The sequence below is a fragment of the Vulpes vulpes genome, chromosome 12, assembly GCF_048418805.1.
Source record: "Vulpes vulpes isolate BD-2025 chromosome 12, VulVul3, whole genome shotgun sequence".
NCBI classification, from domain to species: domain Eukaryota; kingdom Metazoa; phylum Chordata; class Mammalia; order Carnivora; family Canidae; genus Vulpes; species Vulpes vulpes.
Genome location: NC_132791.1, coordinates 110682996 through 110703157, shown reverse-complemented (window position 1 = coordinate 110703157; position 20162 = coordinate 110682996). Strand labels below are relative to the sequence as shown.

At 38.2% G+C, this 20162-nt stretch overlaps 1 protein-coding gene across 14 annotated transcripts in view; it reads left to right on the top strand.

Moving 5' to 3' along the window:
• The first annotated feature begins 2183 nt into the window (after positions 1–2183).
• CCDC15 (coiled-coil domain containing 15) overlaps positions 2184–20162 on the top strand; it is an 83529-nt gene continuing 65550 nt past the window's right edge. For 9 of the 14 annotated variants that reach the window (XR_011995783.1, XR_011995782.1, XM_072729444.1 and 6 more), the window contains exons 1-6: positions 2186–2338; positions 2666–2854; positions 7651–7800; positions 8304–8495; positions 14954–15067; positions 19659–19781. Coding sequence is in view for 12 of the 14 variants with exons in the window: in XM_072729444.1 (XP_072585545.1) it covers positions 2675–2854; positions 7651–7800; positions 8304–8495; positions 14954–15067; positions 19659–19781 (759 nt within the window). In the remaining 2 variants the exon portion in view is untranslated. Of the gene's footprint in view, positions 2339–2665; positions 2855–7650; positions 7801–8303; positions 8496–14953; positions 15068–19658; positions 19782–20162 lie in introns of all 14 variants that reach the window. The other 5 variants (XM_072729442.1, XM_072729448.1, XM_072729446.1 and 2 more) reach the window with 3 other exon arrangements.

Here is a 20162-nt window from a genome sequence, read left to right as displayed (position 1 = left end):
CCCCATCAGGCTTTCACTTTCCAACTACTTCAAAAACACTGCTCTTTTAAAAGTCATCAATGACCACTTTGTTAACCCAATAAGCCAATTCTTAGTCCTTATCCAATTTGAGCTATCAGCAGGATTTAACATGAATGGTCTCTTCTCTTCGATGAAACGTTTCCTTGACTTGGCTCTCAAGCTATCACACATTCCTTGTTTTTTTCCCTTAGCTTACTAGCTGATCCTTCCTCCTTCTCAGCCTCTTTACTGTTGGAATTCCGCACAGCTCAGTCCTTGGTCCTCTTTTCTTATCTGTCTATAATTCAGTCGCTTGATTTAATTTCATCTCCTGGCTTTAAGCCTATAACCTAACAACTCCCAAACTCTTATTTCTAGACCAGAACTCTCTGCAGATACTTTTATCATATTATGTTCTTGGATGTCAATTCGAAAAACAAAATCTGTCTCAAACTGAATTCCTGATCTTCCTCCCAAACTTATTCTATCCACCATTTTCCCCATCTCAGGAAATGGCAATAGCGACTCCATCCTCTCAATTGCTCAGAACAAAATCGCTAGAATTTTTCTGGACTACTCTCTCTCTCTCTCCACACACACACACACACTCCAACTTTCAACAGGTCCTGAAAGTCCTGCTTTCCAAATATATCCAGAATCCAACGACTTCTCACCATCTTTACCACTACTTCTCTGATCCAAGACATCATAATCTCCTATTGGAATTGTTGTAATAAATAGTCACTTACTTGGCCTACTACTTATTTATACTCCTGCCTCATGCAGTCTATTCTCAATACAGCATCCACAGTGATTTTTTAACAATTTAAGTCACATTATGGCATTCCTTTGCTCAAAACCCTCCAGTGGTTCCCCATCTCAATGCCTTTCCATGGCTTGCAATGCTTTATATGATTGCCCACCCCCTAACTTTCGACTGCCTACCCCAATACTCTCCTCCTCTCACTCCACCAGCCGCACCAGCCTCCTTGCTGTTTCTCAGCTACTTTGGAGCGATTGTGCTTGCTGTTCTCGCTACCTGGATCCCTTAACTCTCCTTTGAAGGTGACAGTAGCTTGTTCCATTGTATCATGGGAGTTTGCCTTGGAGCCTTTGCTCAAAGGGACCTCAGTGGGGGCGCCTGGGTGGCTCAGTTGGTTAAGCCACTGCCTTTGGCTCAGGCCATGATCTCAGGGTCCTGGGACTGAGCTGGGGGCTCCCTGCTCAGCGGGGTGTCTGCTTCTCCCTCTGCTCCTCCCCCCAGCTTGGGTACTCTCCCTCAAACAAATAAAATCTTTTTTTTTTTTTTTAAGTACTTCAATGAAATCTTCTCTAGTCATCCTATCTACACATTCATTGCCTCTCCCCACACTTCTTTTCTTGCTATCATAGATCACGCTTTTCTTGGGTGCTCAATAAACACAGAAAACCGCCCACAACGCAATCTTCCTTCTTTGCTTATATCAACGATGTTCATCAGCACCAAGACACATTTACTTATTCATGTGTTTATTTGGTCACTTCTTCTCGTCAGACTGCAAATTCCACTAACAAGGGCTGTTTGTTTTGTTCACTGGTGTCGATTTCCAGCGCCCAGAACAGTACCCGTATACTAAAAAGCTCCCAATTATATGTGAAATGAATGAATGCATGGGTATTTCACAGGGATAATGAGGTGTCCCCGGAATCCCAGTAGAGCTCGGAGCAGAGAGGGTGACCTCTCGCGATGCTGCGATATTCGAATTCAAGAAACTAGTAAACAGTCTCATAAAGGTAACGAGGTGTCCCCAGGAGCCGCAGCATCCACGGTTAGCTCTTTCCTCCAGGACGCCCGGCCAGGCCCACCCTTTCCCATCCTTTTCTCCTGCTTCCCTCCACCGGGACCCCCGCCCCTCCCGGTCTGCGCTCCCCAGCTCCCCTCAACCCTCTCCGGAGGGATTTTCGGGCTGGACCCGGCGCCAGGACCACAAAGGCACCTGCAGCCGGCCACGCCCCGGGCCCCGTTACCCAGCAGCCCCGCGAGCCCACTCGTTCCCGCCCAGTCTCCCGCGCCTTCACAGGCCCCGCCCCTTCAGTCGGCCACCAAGCGGAAGTGACGTCCTTGCGGAGCCCGGAGTCCCGCCCCGCACGCTTTCCCAGCCCCGGGGCGGGGACTCAAGGCCGGAAGGGGAGGCTACCAGGCCCCCCCGGAAGGGCGGGGCGGGGCGGGACCGGGCGGCCCTCCCGGAAGTGGCGGTTTGCTGGAGGCGGTTACCGTAGCGTCCGGAATAGTTGGAGTCGGTGGCGCGCTTCCCCCCGTAGCGGGACCCCGGTTATTTGGGCCCTGCCTCAGACTCAGGTTCCCGGCCCCGTTCCCTCGGGCCGCTGCGGCCCGTCCTCCCTCTCCGGGCGGGGCCACCCGTGGGCCGCTCTAGGTTCCCTCCCCTCCGATCGCCGTTCCTTCCCGGAGGCAGGCTTTACACTCTCCCTTTTAATTTCTTCCTACTCCTCTTTCCCGTCCTTCCTTCCTTCCTTCTCCGGGATTGTTCTTCCCCCGCCGCCTCTCGAAGGCTTCTCTGCTTTCCTGGCGCCTCCGCTGCAGGCTTGGGGCGGGGGCCGGGGGGCGGGGTGGAGCTTTCCACGCCGTCCTCGGAGGGTTTTAAGCGTTTCCTTTCTGCTTGCCCAGGAGTCGCAGATGCCGGGAAGTATGGCCCCCCTCCAGAAGCCTCGCCACGCCACAAGGATGCCCCTGGCCCTAAACCCCCTGAAGAGCAAGGACGTGCTGGCGGTGCTGGCCGAGAGGAACCAGGCTGTCATGCCGGTTGGGGCCTGGGTGGAAGCGGCCTCGCCAGATAGTTCGGAAGTCCCCGCGTATGTGAGTGTCAGTTCGATGCAGGTGTAGTGGGGTCTCCTCACCCCCACCCCCCCCCCCATATTGGCCCTCTCTAATCGGTGCTTAGATAAACATGAACAGTCCTTTCTCTTCTGTTGCAAAATGAGTATGTTCCTGAATTAGGATTGCAGAACGCACAGGTGTCTGCCAAAACTGTCTAATTCACAAAGTCTAAACTGTTTGCTATGCACAAGACGTAGGCACTGGCTGTATCTTGCAGACGCCCTCCAAGGTAGTAGGGATGACAGTTGCCACAGTTGCCGCACTTAGTGTGTGTAAGTAACATTAATGGATTCTTTTTTTTTTTTTTTTTTTTTTTTACATTAGTTGATTCTTAAAGTTACGGTAAGTGTGTAGAATCAATAAGACTCAGACGCAGTAAGAGAATAAGGGAAGAACAGATTGATTCTGACTGGGGCTATTCTGAGAAAGTTTTGTTTTTGTTTTTTTAAAGATATTATTTGTTTATTCATGAGAGACACACAGAGAGAGGCAGAGACACAGGCAGAGGGAGAAGCAGGCTCCCTGCAAGGTCCACGATGTGGGACTCGATCCCCGGACCCCAGGATCACGACCTGAGCCAAAGGCAGACCCTCAACCACTGAGCCACTGAGGCGCCCAGAGAACGTTTAGCTATAAGTTCCAAAAGGAAAGGGACCTTTATTTTTTGTTCACTCCTATCCTGTCATATAGTAAGTCTTTAAGGAAACACTCGTTGAATGAATGAATGAATGAATGAATGAATGAATGAATAGATGTAGAATAGATGTAGAAATACAGTCTATGATAGTCCTTAAAAATGGAAATGTTATAAGTACAGACGGTAGGGAAGAGCATTTCAGATGAAGGGAAACTTCTGCAAAGTTTACCTGTGTGCCTGTTTACCCAGTAACTCCCATATGTCACCATTAACACAGGAGGACAATTTTGTAAAGAAGATTGTTGATAGTCTTTCACTATACTGTGCCCCTTAGCTCTTTGTTGGAATTTTGTTGTGGCATTTACCATGTTATATTTATAGTAAGTTGTTTACATATCTGCCTTTCCTGATGGAGTGTGAGCTTCCAGAGCACAAGGAAGAAATCTTATTTATTAACCTGCCCCCAACTTCATTTTAGTGTCTAATAAGTGTAATGCGCAAATTGTGTGATGGTCTTCAGGATGTGTAGACAAAATATTGAACATAAGATGAAAAATATGAGTGATCCTTGATCTCAGAGAAGAAATGAGACATGTTTAAAGTAAATCTTAAGTAGCAAAGCAATGTCATATGTCCATTTTATTTTTTGTATATACACACACACACACACACATTCATTTATTCCTCTTCTGCCTATTTCCAAAAAAGGGTATATGATTAAGTGCTATGACTATGATACTTAAAGAAGAAAGATAGGACTTTGGGTTGATGTGATACAGGCAAGTTAATGAAGAATTTAGATGGTCAGAGGAGGATGATTCTCCCAATTAAGGAGAATGGGGAGAGTGGGAAGTGAGCAAAATGTTTTCTGGATTCTAAGGGTAGATTAGATGAATTGGAGTGGGAAGCTTCATAGGGGTATGGTGGTTGATAGGATTGTAAAAGAATAGGAGCAATAGGAACCACAGGAAATTTTGGATAAGGGATTGATCTCATTGTTTAATATTTGCAGATGAATTTCATGATAAAACAGTGTTCTGATTAGGTTAGTTGCTTCAATTCTTTTTTTCTTTTCTTTCTTTTTTTTTTTTTTTTTTTTTGAGGTAAGGGATAGATTGGCTCCTGGGAGACAAATTAGGATGTAATTATAACAATTTAGCCATGAAGTATGGCATCGAGACTTATTTAATGGTAAGGAATAAAGAGGGAAAGCCCTAAAAAAGGGAGGTTGAAGCAGGAATGAAGAGGAGTAAAGGTAAGAAATAAGCCAGTAGAATTGATAAGATTTGGTACAAAGATATTTTGATATTTAAGTTAGTGACACTTCTTTTTCATTGCTCAGATTATGACACCTTGATCATGTAGTAGCAAAATGCCTAAAAACCACCAAAATTTTCTTTTTCTATGTTAGACAATTGAATCTCATGTTCCCAAATATTAACGCAAAATATTAGTCTTGGAAAAAAATATAAACATGTCTCTTTTCCCTCATTTAAAAAATTCTGATCAGTACCAGTCAAAGGCAGTTTGATCGAGTATCTCATAGAACTCTACCAATTTAGCACATACTGTCTTGGGAATCAACCCTTATTAACAGATGCAGCTCTTGTCAGCTCAGAATAAATGGTGAATAGTTACTTCTAGAGCATGGTAGACCTAATATGGTTATTCTAAAGGGAAACTCCTAATCATTTTGTCCCGTTACAGAGCCATCAAGATTCCTAAAAGTACTATAGTTTCAGACCTCCCCTTCCATTAAGTAAATTAGCATCAAAAGACACTGCAGTTCTATCAGCATTTTATGGCTATTGCATTATTTTATATTTTATCTGTTTGTGTAACAAACCTGGATCCTAATGGCATAAAGCAAAAGATACTGTGTGTCAGGATTTCAAGCAGTTGTCTGCAACATTGTATCTGAAGCCTCACTTGGGACAGCTAAAATAGCTGGAGATGTCTGGGACAAGCTTACTGGGTTCTGCCTGTTTGTTGGTTTTCTTGGTTCTTCTTCATTTGACGTCTACTGGGCTGTAATGTCCAAGATGGCTTTCTTATTCACATACCTGGCACTTGGGCTAGGATGACTAGAATGGCTAGGGGCTTGCTGGATGCTTTCTTTTTCCACATGGTCTCTCTACTTGGCTAGCTTGGGCTTCCTCTCAGCATGGTGTCTAAGGGTAGAATTCTTACATGGTGGCTGGTTTCCCCAAGGGTGAGACCTCTAAGGCGGTGGAAGTGGGAGTTGCTTTATGACCTTGCTGGAGAAGTCATGGAGCCAATTCTTCCTCATTTTGTTGGCTATTCAGAGCCCGACTACAGTCAATATGGGAGATGACTTCACAAGAGCATAAATACTGGGAGGTTTGGTTCACTGTGGGGAGAAGGGGAGATCATCTTTGGAGACTACTGCAAAATCTCAGTATCAATTCCATCATATGTGAATTAGGCAAAAATGTCCTTTGGTTATTGTGAGAAACACTTCATCCTGTATTATCCCCTTGGATAGTCCTTAGGATTCAAAAGGTCTATGAGGAGTTAGTTGTACAATTGAAACAGTATGTATTTTTGCTTAACTCAGTATTCCTAAAATTTATTTGACTCTGGGAATCTCCTAACATTCCAAACATGGGACAATGTTCTTGGGTTTTGGTGGCCTTATACAATGGTGTTTGCTAAGAAAAATATGTTTCTAAAATGTGGTATACTCTTATCTTTGGTTTATAGTTGAGATTCACAGTTTGGAATCAGTCATATACTTCAGTAAGATGTTTGATAATCTCAGCATGGGGTTAAAAGAGGGAGCTGACAGATAATGAAAGTAAAAGAAGCAAGATGGCTTTAATTTTCTGGGACTTGAGTTACTTTCAGTCAGTTGTTCAGGCTTTACTACCTGTATCTTTCCTTTGGAATTATTTTACCTATAATTGTTCTTTGATATTTGTTTTATACACTCCTAGATATATCCTTGTGTAAAATATGAGGTAGATTCCTTAGAAAATTTAATTTCTAAGGAAATTAAATAATTTAATTTATTTTATTATTTTTTAAAATAATTTAATTTAATTAGAAAATAATTTAATTTTAATTGGAATTTAAGTTCATTTGATTTTGAGAGTTAATGACTTGTGATATATTTGAGCACCTTCTAAACTAGAATTTGGAATCACTGTGTCAGAAGAAGGACTCAATAGGAGTATGATTTATTTAATTTGAAGATTCTTTTTGAAAGAGAAACAGTCAAGAGAAAAACAGTACAGTATAGGGCATACATATTGGAGTCAGAAACTTCTAGCTCTATTACTTGCCAGCATTAGGATCTTGGGCTACTACTGAAGATGAATCTTTCTGAGCCCCAGTTTCCTCTTCTTTAATATAGGACAGAGAATGCTTTCTATTGGAGGTAGTTTCCAGATTCAGTGATATAATGTAGTTAAAAGTGTTTGTCTTGTAGCAGATCTTTAGTAATGGTAACTGCTTTTAATTATGATGTACATGGTTGTTATTCAGGGCACTCAGAGGAAAGGAGTAGTGATCAGGGACTCAAATGGGATACAGTTTCTGGATTGTTTTGACTATGTTTTGTGATTGAGCATTACATAAATATTGAGTACCTTTATATTCAAGGCTCTCTGTTATATACTGTAGATGCAACAAAGGAATTAAATACATTTCCTGCCTTCAAAGTATACCTAATCTAGTGGGGGAGTTAAGAAGTTTTGCTCTCAATTAACATTAATAAGAGTGAGAAATACTACAGCATGGGAGAGCTCAGAAGAATGGATTGTGGAAGGTCCTAGGTGGTTGGGTATTAGATGATCTTAAAGAGTGAATAGGCCTTTACCTTACTAGATGGAGATGACAGGAAGGGCATGCTAGGTTAAAAATGGAGCATAAATCTGAGCGTGAAGCTATTTTACAATAGGACATATTTAGTGAGTGATGAACAATCTACTGGATTTGGACTATTTTACTCATTTTAGGAAATGTGTGATATAAGATAGGTTTGAATTGGTTCATTAAGATTTAATGAAGACAACTTTAGTTGTCAGTTCAATGAAAAATTAAGATTTGATTTGAGTGCCCCAATGGGCAAAAACTGCTGACATTCACATTTATTTTCTATCTTTCGTCTTTTAAGACTTCAGCATATATGATTGAAGAAGAACTAAAGGAGCAGCTAAGAAAAAAACAAGAAGCTCTGAAGCATTTTCAGAGACAAGTCAAACACCGAGTAAATCAGCAAATCAGGCTGAGAAAAAAGCAACAGCTTCAGAGATCTTATGAAGCAGTAAGTTCAAAAGTGAACCTGAGTAACGATCGAATGGAAACTGTGTGTTATGAGATAAGCTATTAGGCAGTAACAGAATCACTTTCTTTGGATTCTGTGCTTTGTATAATTGCTAGGGAGGGCAGTAGATTTGTATGTAGAGAAACTTGTGTTTTCTGTGTTATTCTGACTCACAATTTTTTTTTTTTTCTTTCACCAAATAGTTAAAAACAATGTCAGAATTTTGGATTGGGTTTGAATTTTGGCTTTGCTGCGTGGATTGTAGTTTCTTCATTTATAAAATGGGGCCATGATAGTTGTCTCATAGCATTATGAGAATTAGATATGTAAGTTATTAGCACATAGTAAGTACCTGGCAAATGGTAGTTTCTTTGCTTGCTGAAGCTTTCTTCTTTCTACCCTGACTCTGATTTAAAATCTTTGGGGCTGCTTATGGGCATTATTTGATTGTGCTGGCTTGGAGTAGAATCTCACTAGAAGAATCTCATTCTTCCTTTGTGTAGGCAGAAAAAGAAGGCTCTATAGCCATGCAGTCTTCAGATCCAGCACATTTAACTCCTAAAAAAACAAGTGTTTTTTCAAACAACTTGAATGCTGCTATTGGAAGTGCTAGGTTACCTCCTTCCCAGATGCTTGGAGATGGAATAGATGATAGAGAGAATCAGAATGAATTATTCCAACAACAAGCCCAGGCGGTAAGTATATACTCATTTTATGTCTATGATTTTTTTACTTATATCTAAGGTATGAAGTAGCGATTAGGAGGTATCACATTCAATTTCACTTTTAATTACCTTTGTAAAGTGGTGAATAGTGAAATGATGTTTATTTTTTTATACATATTTTTAATTTATTTATTTTTGGTAAGACAGTTTAGAATCATCTAAAGGAAGGTGCCAAAGTGTTAGAGTCAAACCTTGTGAGAAAGAGCTTTAGGTCAAAGATCAAAGATCCCCCCCCCCCCCATTATACTGTAATTTTGTTATGGGTAAATTATTCTTTTTGTAGCATATGGACAGAACTGATTTCTAACCTCTGTTGCAAAAAAGTACAGTACATAGGGCGTATCATTCATCATTTTTTTTTCATTCATCATTTTTGTCTTTCCTGTCTTTTAATCTGATTATCATAATAAATCTATAGGTCAAGTAATAATAAATCCTCAACATAATCAGAATTTTTTAAAAAAGTAACCTATCTAGAAATTGATTTTACATGTTATTTATTAATTTATCAAAGATTTATTTTTTTGTTTTAGAGAAAGAGCTGGGAGGAGGACAAAGGGAAAGAGGGAGAGAGAAAATCTCAAGCAGACTCTGTGTTGAGCTTGGAGCCTGGTGCAGAGCTGATGTGGAGCTTGATCTCATGACCCTGAGATTGTAACCTGAGCTGAAACTAAGAGTTGGACACTTAACTGTCTGAACCACCCAGGTGCTCCTTACATATCTGTTGTTTAAAAATTTGCATAAATGATGAATTATTGAAAACTACATCTGAAACTAATGTACTATATGTTGGCAAATTGAATTTAAATATAAATAAATAAATAGATGGATAGATGGATGGATGAATGAATGAAATTAACTACCATGAGTAGGTTTATCCACTCAAATCATTTGGCACCATACATTCACAATTCTCCTTAGTGTACATGAGCTTTTTTGTCCAGTTGATACCATATTCTTCAACTCTGCTCTGGGAATTATACTTCATCTTATTTAAAATGTATTTCTAGGAATAGTGAGAGAAGAGCAAAAATGTAGAAGTAGTGGTAGTGCCCGGGTGGCTCAATTGATTGAGAGTCTAATTTTTGGTTTTGGCTCAAGTCATGATCTCACTGATCGTGGGATCACACCCTGTGTGGAGCTCTGTGCTCTGGGGAATCTGCTTGAAGATTCTCTCCCTCTATCCCTTCCCCTGCTTTGGCTTACTCTCTCTCTTTCTCTCTAAAATAAATAAATCTTTAAAGAAAAAAAAAACGATTATGTGAAAATAAAAGTTTTGCAACTGCTTACATGATCGGTCATAAGTATGAAGCAAATCTAATTGTGTTGTTAGTATCAATAGGTAAAGCTTTATATAAGCATGTGTTATATTGAGATACTTAAAACAATTTTTTTCTCTTTGCCCCAAACTATGACTCTATGACTTTTTCCTGCCATTGCTTGGTTTGTAGTAATCATTTTATAAATCATTTTTATTTTCCTTTTTAAGATTATGAACAATTTCTTGAGCAAGTATTTATTGAGCTAGATACTGCATAAAGTATAAGGGATAGAACATTGATGAAGACAGACACAGCTGTTGCCTTCATGGTGCTTCTAGCTGTAACCTCACTGTAGTGTGGATTTTACTTCATCTGTGCAGTACATGAATAGAATACATCAGTTCACAGATCTTTGAATATCCTGTGTTTGTTAAACATTATACGGATACCAGTGAAATGTGAAATAGGACCCTTTATGGGTTTATATTTCCAAGTAGAGATATAAAGCTAACAGATCCCAAACTATCAGATATTAATATAGAGACATTTGCTCTATTTGATGGAAAAGTTGTGCTATTGGATTTCAAAAATTTTTAAATCCAAGGAAACGTTCGTGGGAGAGTTCCTGGAAGATGTGGAATTGATCTGTATATTTTGAAATGATAAGGTAAATTGACTGGTTATATTCAAAAGAATTTTGAGATAGGAAGAACAGAGTATATGTATTGAGCTTGGTATATTTGGGAATAAGTGATGGAACCATTCTAATTGATAGCTTACAGAGGAGAGAATAATAGAAAATGAGGTTAGATAGGTAGAAGGAAATCAAGTTATGAAAAGCCTGAAATGTCACAAAATTTTTTAAAAGTTTTTTAAAAGATTTTATTTATTCCTGAGAGATACAGAGAGAGAGGCAGAGATATAGGCAGAGGGAGAAGCAGGCTCCTTGCAGGGAGCCTGATTCAGGATTCGATCCCAGACTGGGATCACTCCCTGAGTCAGAGGCTAACAGATGCTCAACTGCTGAACCACCTAGGCATCCCTAAAAAGTTTTTATACCCTGCTTTTTATTTTTTATTTTTTAATTTTTTTTTTTATGATAGTCACAGAGAGAGAGAGAGGCAGAGACATAGGCAGAGGGAGAAGCAGGCTCCATGCACCGGGAGCCCGATGTGGGATTCGATCCCGGGTCTCCAAGATCGCGCCCTGGGCCAAAGGCAGGCGCCAAACCGCTGCGCCACCCAGGGATCCCTTTTTTTTTTTTTTTTTTAAAGATGAACTAGATGAGCAACCTGGGTCACTCAGCGGTTTAGCGCCACCTTCCGCCCAGGGCATGATCCTGGAGTCCCGGGATCAAGTCCCACATCGGACTCCCTGCATGGAGCCTGCTTCTCCCTCTGCCTGTGTCTCTGCCTCTCTCTCTCTCTGCGTGTCTCTCATGAATAAATAAATAAAATCTTAGAAAGAAAGAAAGAAAGAAAGAAAGAAAGAAAGAAAGAAAGAAAGAAAGAAAGAAGAGAAAAAGAAAGAAAGAAAGAAAAGAAAAAGAAAGAAAGAAAGAAAGAAAGAAAGAAAGAAAGAAAGAAAGAAAGAAAGAAAGAAGAAAGGGAGAAGAAAGAAAGAGAGAAAGAAAGAGAGAAAGAAGGAAGGAAGGAAGGAAGGAAGGAAGGAAGGAAGGAAGGACGAACTACTGAAGAATGTTCAGTGAACTAAACTACTTTAAGCCTATAAACTTTTGCCCATACAACACCATGACAATACAATAGATGCTTTTTAATTTTGCAATTTCTGTTGCAGTTTTTATCCACTAGATGTCACTAAGAACTAGACAGTGAGATATTGTTAAAGCACTAACTCCCTTGGTTTATCTAGAAGTGGTTGAGTCAATGATGAATGCAATTCACTTTCTGAATGTTCGTGGACTTTTCAGTTTTCTTGTGTTGCAGAGTGATAGAAACATAGAATCCTGGTATTGGAGGGTTTTAAATGTTCATCTGATATATTGAAATACTTAAGGATGAAATGACTTGACATCTGGCATATACTTCAAAATAACATAAGGGTGAGGTGAAGTAGGGCATTATAGATAAAACAAGATTGCCCAGGAATTGATAATGTTAAAACTGGTTGAGATATATATATATATATATATATAATACACACATAATACATGTGTGTATTATAGCTTCTACTTCTCTGTATGTTTGAAGTTTCCAATATGTTTGAATTTACTCACATTTTTAATTAAATGTTGCAAAACCAAAGACATTATCTAGTCTAACCTTTCTTTCTTTAAGGAGTTCTTTTTATAACCTCTCTTATATAAATGGCCATCTAGTTTTCTGTTAGAACATTGCCACTGCTGAGCAACTGAATACTTCTTAGACTATTTCATTTTTAGAACTCTTGAAATTACTATAAGTATTGTTTCAATGGGGGGACCCATGGGGGGATCCCTAGCTCAGCGGTTTAGCTCAGTGTGTGATCCTGGAGTCCCGGGATTGGGTCTCATGTCAGGCTCCTTGCATGGAGCCTGCTTCTTCCTCTGCCTATGTCTCTGCCTCTCTTTGTGTATGTCTCATGAATAAATAAATAAAATCAGCTTTTTATTTGTTTCTCACTGAATCTTTTATTATCTTGTTTTTTACTTTTTTTCTCTCTATAATACACGTTTTCCAGCTTTTTCAACCCTGGAAATAACAATTCATTTTGGCAGTTAAGAAAGGTTTAAGCAATATGAAATAACCTGTTAAGTTTTCTGTAATCTATCATTGGCAAACTATTGTTTGAATTAGGCTCTTTGACTGCAAGAATTCCTTTTATTTTAAGAATATGTGTGGACCCCCAGTCCCCAGTCGGGTGGTCAGGACTACCACTCATGCAGCTCTTGGGGAACCAAAAACCAGCACTTAAAATAAAGCTGAATGACGGAGGAAAAAAAAAAAAAAGAATATGTGTGGGATAATAAAGGCAGAATCAGAAACACACAAATCTAACCTCTTTTAAGGAGTCTGTGGCTGGATAGTTTTTCTGAATCTGAGGTAGCTCTGGTGATCACACAGCATAGGATCTTTGATCTTCACACTATTATTTAATCACTAACAGTTGATTCAGTTGTTCTCATAGGGTGACACACCTTCACTTCTCTGATGATCCGAGACCTCCAGTGCTAAAGCCGGGCAGTTCTAGGCAAAGTGGGAGACTCAACTACTGAGTCACCCAGGTGCCTCACAAAATCAGTTTCACTGAGCTGAAATCAAGGTGTCAGCAGGGCCCCTTCCACAAATTCTAGGAGAAAATTTGATCGTTGACTCTTTAGTTTTTGGTGTCTGTTGGCATTTCTTTGCTTTTGGCTATATCATACCAATCCCTGCTTCCATCTTTACATCACCTTCTCCTCTTCTGTATGCCAAATCTTCCTCTCTTTCTCTCTCATAAGGACAGTTGGGATGGCATTTAGGGCCAATGTGGATAATCTAAAATTATCTCATCTCAAGATAATATCTCTAAAGGCTTGATATCTGCAAAGGCCTTTTTTCCCCTATAAAGTAGCATTTATAACCTGTAAGGTTTCAGGGATTAGGACCTGGTGTCTTTGAGTGTATATTATTATTCAGCCTATTACAGTCCTCATGGCTGGTCTTTGAAAGGGTCTTTAGGTTGAGGTTTGATGAAGGGTTATGGTAATGATAGAGAAATGGAAAAACTATAATGTATATTTCAGCCATTGGACCAGTTGAAATATTTTGTTTAAGGGACTAAAATCAATCTGTGACTCTAATAGAGGTTCGGAGTTGATGGGAGAAGAAGATTATGTATCCTTATTTCAGATCTGTTACAATGGGTATTTTGAATCCTTGGTCACATTGTGCAAGCAATAACATTTACCATACTTGGTAATGAGTAAGACCAGACATATGTGTGGCTCTGTATTTTCCATAACCTCAGCTGCACATGTATCTCTTTTTGCAATAAGATTATCTCTATCTGGACCCCTTTAGCCACTCTGCTAACCCAATTTAGAGGTCCTCCTTTTAGCAGAATAAAGAGTGATGTTTCAAGCTGATTTTTCTGACTGGAGATGTAGACCTTTAGAAGCAAGAATGAAACAGAGGTGATACACTGTAAGTAAACTGCACTGGTAGTGAGAGTGTTTTTATCCCTAGCTCACTATTAGTAAAAATCAAGGTGTTTATTATTTATAGTTGTAAATCATGGTTATGATTTGCCTTCAAGGGAGAATTGATATCATTAAACTTTTACTGGATGGGTTAGAACTGGTCCTGGTTTTGCCATAATTTTACTGAATAGTATAGTAGGGATATGCTTTTCTTCCACATGATGGATATAGAGCTCAGCCTAAAAAAAAAAAAATCATACTTTGTTCATTTCTGTATTTTCTTTAAGGGAACATTTTGTGCAGATTTGTGAAAAATAGGTAGGCTATGATTCTCTGAAAAAGAAATCAAAATAGGTGCTTACTAAAATTACTAGATAGAAGGAATGAACACAAAGTCAATGTATTTAATATTAATACTTATTATCAGCTGTTACTTGGAGTACTTGAAACAAATGGGTTGAGATGTTTGAATTTGTGTTCTGAATTAACTTAGAAAGGCTTTCTGGAAGAAGGGGGATTTGAAAAAAGACTTAAGAGCTACAGTCTTCCAGTTAGGGGTGAAGAAGGGATTCTTATAAATAGGAAAAAAGAATTTAGAGGGACTGGGAATGGAGTCTTCTAGCAAGGAGTGACAAAAGTGATTAGGCATGCAAGGACTAGTTGAAGAAATAACTCCTTATTGAGAGCATGAATGGAAGGTAAGGAATGTATCTGCTCAATCATTTCTAAGTTTATTAATTCACACTTTTTATCCTGATAAAGGTTCTGATATTTTTGTGTACACTCTTAATACAAAGCATATGTTGTTAAAAAAAATTTGAATAACAGAACTTAAATCAAGTTATGAAATACAGTATTTTAGAGTAATGAAAATCATGTTGTAAAAATACTATCAGCAGACAAAGTCTCCTTTGCAGATAATCCTCTTGTCTTAGGTCTGGCTTTTTTTAATAATAGGGGCCTGTTTTCCTGTTGGAACACTTGGTGAATTTGGTATTAAAACTTTAGCCTGTTTTTGTTTGCTCTTTCTTCCCTTTGCCTGGCAGCTTAGTCAAACCATGAAACAGGCCCGTCACCGGCTGGCATCCTTTAAGACTGTGAATAAAAAAAATGCATCAATGTTCCCAGATGGTAGAAGGAAAACCTTTCCCCCTCAAGAGGTAAATTCATTTCTAATAAATTGTTTTAAAAAGTACAGATAAAGATTTATTTATATCTCGACAGTATTGAGAACTGTAAAAATCGTTGGAAATAACCTAAAATATCCAAATAGTAGGGGATGGTTAAAAAATTACAGTGTATCTATGTATAGCCATTTTAAAAATTATCATGCTTTCAGAGTATATATGAAAACAAGGGAAAGTGTGGTACAAAGGTAAGTGAAAAAAGTAGGATACAAGATTATACACAATATATTCTCAATTGAAAAAACTTTATTCGGCCAATATTTATGGAATGTCTATAGTTGCCAGGCATTGTTCTAGAAGCAGGACTTTTAGAATGAAGAAAAGATAGACAAAGATCCCTCAAGGAGCTTCTGTGCTAGTAGGGAAGCAAATAATAAGCAAATAAATGTAGAATATAATTTCAAATGATAAATGCTATAAAAAAATAAAGCTAAATAAAGAGATAGGGAGTGATGCTATGTGCAGAGATGAAAGCCTGGAAAGAAATGGACCCAGAGGTTAATACTGATTATTTCTTGTTAGCGCTAATTCAAAATACAAGGTTAGAATGAATAATTGGAACCTAAATGTGGAACTAGACTTAAAAGGATATTTAAGGCTATACTTGTAAAATGCCATTGTTCTGTGCCTGTTTATTTCAGTGTTCACAAATTTGGATGCTAAAAACAAACTCCTGTATTTTCTTTTTTTTTTTTTTTTTTAGGATTTTATTTATTCGAGAGAGAAAGAGCACAAGCAGAGTGTGGGGGGCGAGGGGGAGGGAGAGGCAGAAGGAGAGGGAGAAGCACAGAGTAGGGAGCCAATATGGGGCTCAGTCCCAGGATCCTGAGATCATGACTCAAGCCGAAGGCAGATGGCAGACGCCTAACTGCCTGAGCTACCCAGGCACCCCCAAACTCATGTATTTTCCTGTGGTTACTCATTTTGGCATTAATTTCAAGTTTTGATAGACAACATCTAGTAAAATGGACCATTTCATCCTTTTTACTCTTTTTTTTTTTTTGGCCATCATCACCTCTGTCTCTTATTCTTTCTTAGTTTTGCTTCCTAAATATGTATGTGTATATATATATATATATATATATATATATATATATATACAGTTTTTTCCTTACGTGTCTCAACAGAACCATCAAAAACATTTGTCTTTTATATGTTTGCAGTTTGTAGAATACTAACCTATAATGCTTCCTTCTTCAGTGATAATTAAGACATTTATAGTTAAATATAAAAAACAAGCGGGCATGGGTGTATATCACATATGGCATTTCATCCTAGATGCATTTAGTATGGTTACCTTTTTCTAGCATTGCCTTGTTATGATTCTCAAGATAGTTTCTTTTGTACCTAAATTCTTCTAAATGGCTTAGGTTTTTTTTTTTTTTTTTTACAATTTTCATACCTGTGGATTTGGCAACTACATTTTGTGCCATTGGACTGACTCCAGAGTATGGTTAGAATGAAGTGATTGGACACATTCTAGTAAACCAGAAAAAAAAGGGTTATCAGATCCTAGACACTCCTATTTTATATTGTGTGGAACATTTTCAAACCTTTCAGTTGATGTTTTTCCAGAAAAAGTACTGTTTACAGGTCTGACTGAAATAATCATTCAGTAGAAGGGAAAAGGATTAAGTCTAAGATAACATCCTGTTTAAACCAGTTTTGTATGACAAAGATGCCATTTAAATGTAGTTCATTATGATGATGGTGATGATCAATTCAGACTCACTGCAGCTTCCAAAGAATGCATGTGTATTTTTCAGCTAACACATTGGAAACAAATCTATTCCATAGAAATGAGAATGATCTTATTTCTTATATCATGTATGTGGACTTTCCCTTAAATCTGAATAGTTTTCTAGCCCCTCAGTTGTGTGAAGTGGAAATCTGCCAGTCAGAAAGGACACAATCAATAACCTGGTTGAACTCTGGTTTCATTTCCTTGTTAGACTTATTTTTACTGACCTTAGAATCTGTCTGGTTGTTATTGTTATTCCAGATTTAGAGATACAAATAGAAGATATAGTTGCTTGCATACTGTTAGGTCACCAAGACAAAATCATAAGCCTACTAAAATTGTCACTGGTGGGGATAGGGATAAATTGTCATTTATAAAGTTAATATATTCTCTTACCAGTCTGTTTTACTCCATGTTTGATGTGTGAGTGATTTGTTTGTAAATCTGAAGTAGACCTCACTATTTGTTTTTCTTTATTCTTTATTCAACCACTATAATCTGCTAAAATCATTCCAGATCTTCCTAAAAACTCAACTTAGTATCATGAGCGTATTACTTTCTCTAGACCATTTATATTTGTATTAATTTCTTTTTTCCAGAAAGCACTTTGTAGTAAACCATCACCCCTCAAAATAAATATAGGAACAACAGGACAGTTGACCTTTAGGTCCATCAGGATCTTTGGTCTTTTAACTACTTTGTATTACCAGAAATTTATAGAAAATCAGGAAAGGAAATATAAAGAATAGAGGGGAAAGATAATCGCTTGTTAGAGCCATCTACAGCTAATTAAGTTTGGATTTAAGGGTTAAGATTGTTTTTTTTTTTTATGATTTTATTTATTTGAGAGAGAGAACATGTGCAAGAGAGCGAGATCAGGAGCAGGGACAGAGAGGGAGAAGCAGACTCCTCACTGTGCAGGGAGCCCCAATGCAGGGCTCAATCCCAGGACCCAGGGATCATGACTTGAGCTGGAGGCAGATGCTTAACTGACTGAGCCACCCAGGCACCGCTAAGGATTAAGATTCTAATGTCCAGTATTGGTTTTTTCCTAAGTTTTGAGATATAATTTATATATCACACAATTCATTTATTTAAATTAATACATTTCAGTGATTTTTTTGGTATATTCACAGGTTTATACAACTGTCCACATAATCTAATTTAGAACAATCTCTTCACCTCTAAAAGAAACCCTATCCCCATTAGCTATCACTTCCCATACCCTCCTTTCCCTCCTCCTAGTCCTAAGCAACCACTCATCTACTTTCTGTCTCTATAGATTTGCTTATTCTAAACATTTCCTCTAAATGGAAACATATATATATTTGAGACATTTTGCCTGGATATTAATTATTCTCTCGTCTCCATCAATTATTTCATTAATAATATATATAATAAATCATATAATGGTCATTTGTGACTGGCTTCTTTCACTTTGCATAATGTTTTATGTTGTTGAATATATCAGTACTTCATTCCTTTTTATTGCTGAATAATGTTCCTTTTATGGCTATATCACATTTGGTATATCCATCAGTTGATGGCTTGGCTTTTATGAATAACTGCTACAAACAGTTGTGTACATGTTTTTGTGTGGATATTCATTCCTTTAGTAATAGAATTTTGGGGTCATAGGCTAACTAGTATTTTGAGGAACTGCCAGGCTGTTTCCCATCAGCAATATATGTGGGCTCCGATTTCTTCACATCCTCTCCAATACTTATTATTGTCCATATTTTTTATTATAACTGTCCTACTGATGTGAAGTGATATCTCACTGTATTTTTTTTCTTAAAGATTGTATTTATTTATTCATGAGAAACACACAGAGAGAGGCAGAGACACAGGCAGAGGGAGAAGCAGGCTCCATGCAGGGAGAGCCCAATGTGGGACTCGATCCCGGGTCTCCAGGATCATGCCCTCGGCTGGAGGCGGCACTAAACCGCTGAGCCACCGGGGCTGCCCTCTCACTGTATTTTTGATTTGTGTTTCCCTGATGACTTATGATCTTGAGTATCTTTTCACATGCTTATTGCCCATTTACATGTCTCTTAGGGAGAAAATGTCTATTCATATGTGGTGCTGATTTTTTAATTGTGTTATTTGATTTTTACTGAGTTATAAGGGTTCTTTATATATTCTGGATACATGTCTTATCAGATAGATGATTTGCAAGTATTTTCTTCCATTCTGTAGGTTGTCATTTCACTTTCTTAATGCTATCATTTGTGAAAAAATTTTAATTTTGGTGTAGTTCAACTTACCTATTTTTCTTTTGTTGCTTGTGCTTTTGATCTAGTATCTAATAAACCATTGCTTAATCCAAAGTCATCAATATTTTCTACTATGTGTCCTTCTAAAACTTATAATTTTAGTCCTTCAACTAAGGTCTAAAACCTATTTTGAGTGAATTTTTGTATGCGGTACTGAGGAAGTATTTTAATTCTTTTGCATGTGGATATCCACTTGTCGCAGTACCATTTGTTGGAAAACTTCTTTCTCTGTTGGATTTTCTTGGCACTCTTGTTGAAAAACAGTTGACTGAGGGTTTTTTGATGTCTTAGTATTATCTTCTGAGACCCATAAACATGGGATGCCTTTCCATTTATTTAGATCTTTTTAAATTTCTTTCAACTGTGTTTTATAGTTTCATTATATAGTCTTAATGCTTCTTTTGTAATGTCCTGTTTTTATAATACTTGATTATATTGACCTACCGAATTATCCTAATAGTGTGCTGAAGCCTAAGATTTTATTGTAATCACATTGTTTCTACCTATAATAGATACTTTTTTACTGTTGTTGATTGTGTGTTTGCAGGAACCTGACTCTGAGGAATCTTCATCTACTACGGTAGATAAGAGAGAGAGAGAAAATTTGTTTTGGGGACAGCAGCAGGATCTCCTTTCTGAAGACAGGGAGAAACCTTTCAGCAGAGTTCAGGTAAAGCAGAGTGAAAGGAGATAGTATAATAGAAATTAAACTAAGTGTGATTTAGACTAGGGCTGCCATATTGTTGTACTGGTTTGGGATTATAGATTTAGGTTCTGTTAAGTCAAGCAAGGATTGTATTTTCCCATTTTATTTTAGTAATTTGTTTGACTATCATATTTTTTTTTTTTTTAGATTTTATTTATCTATTTGAGAGAATGAGCACAAGAGTGAGAGAGAAAGCACAAGCAAGGGGAGGGGCAGAGAGAGAGAGAGAAGCAGACTCCCCACTGAGCAGGGAGCCCAATGTGGGGCACAATCCTAGGAACCTGGGATCGTGACCTGAGCTGAAGGTAGACACTTAACCGACTGAGCCACCCAGGTGCCCCTGAC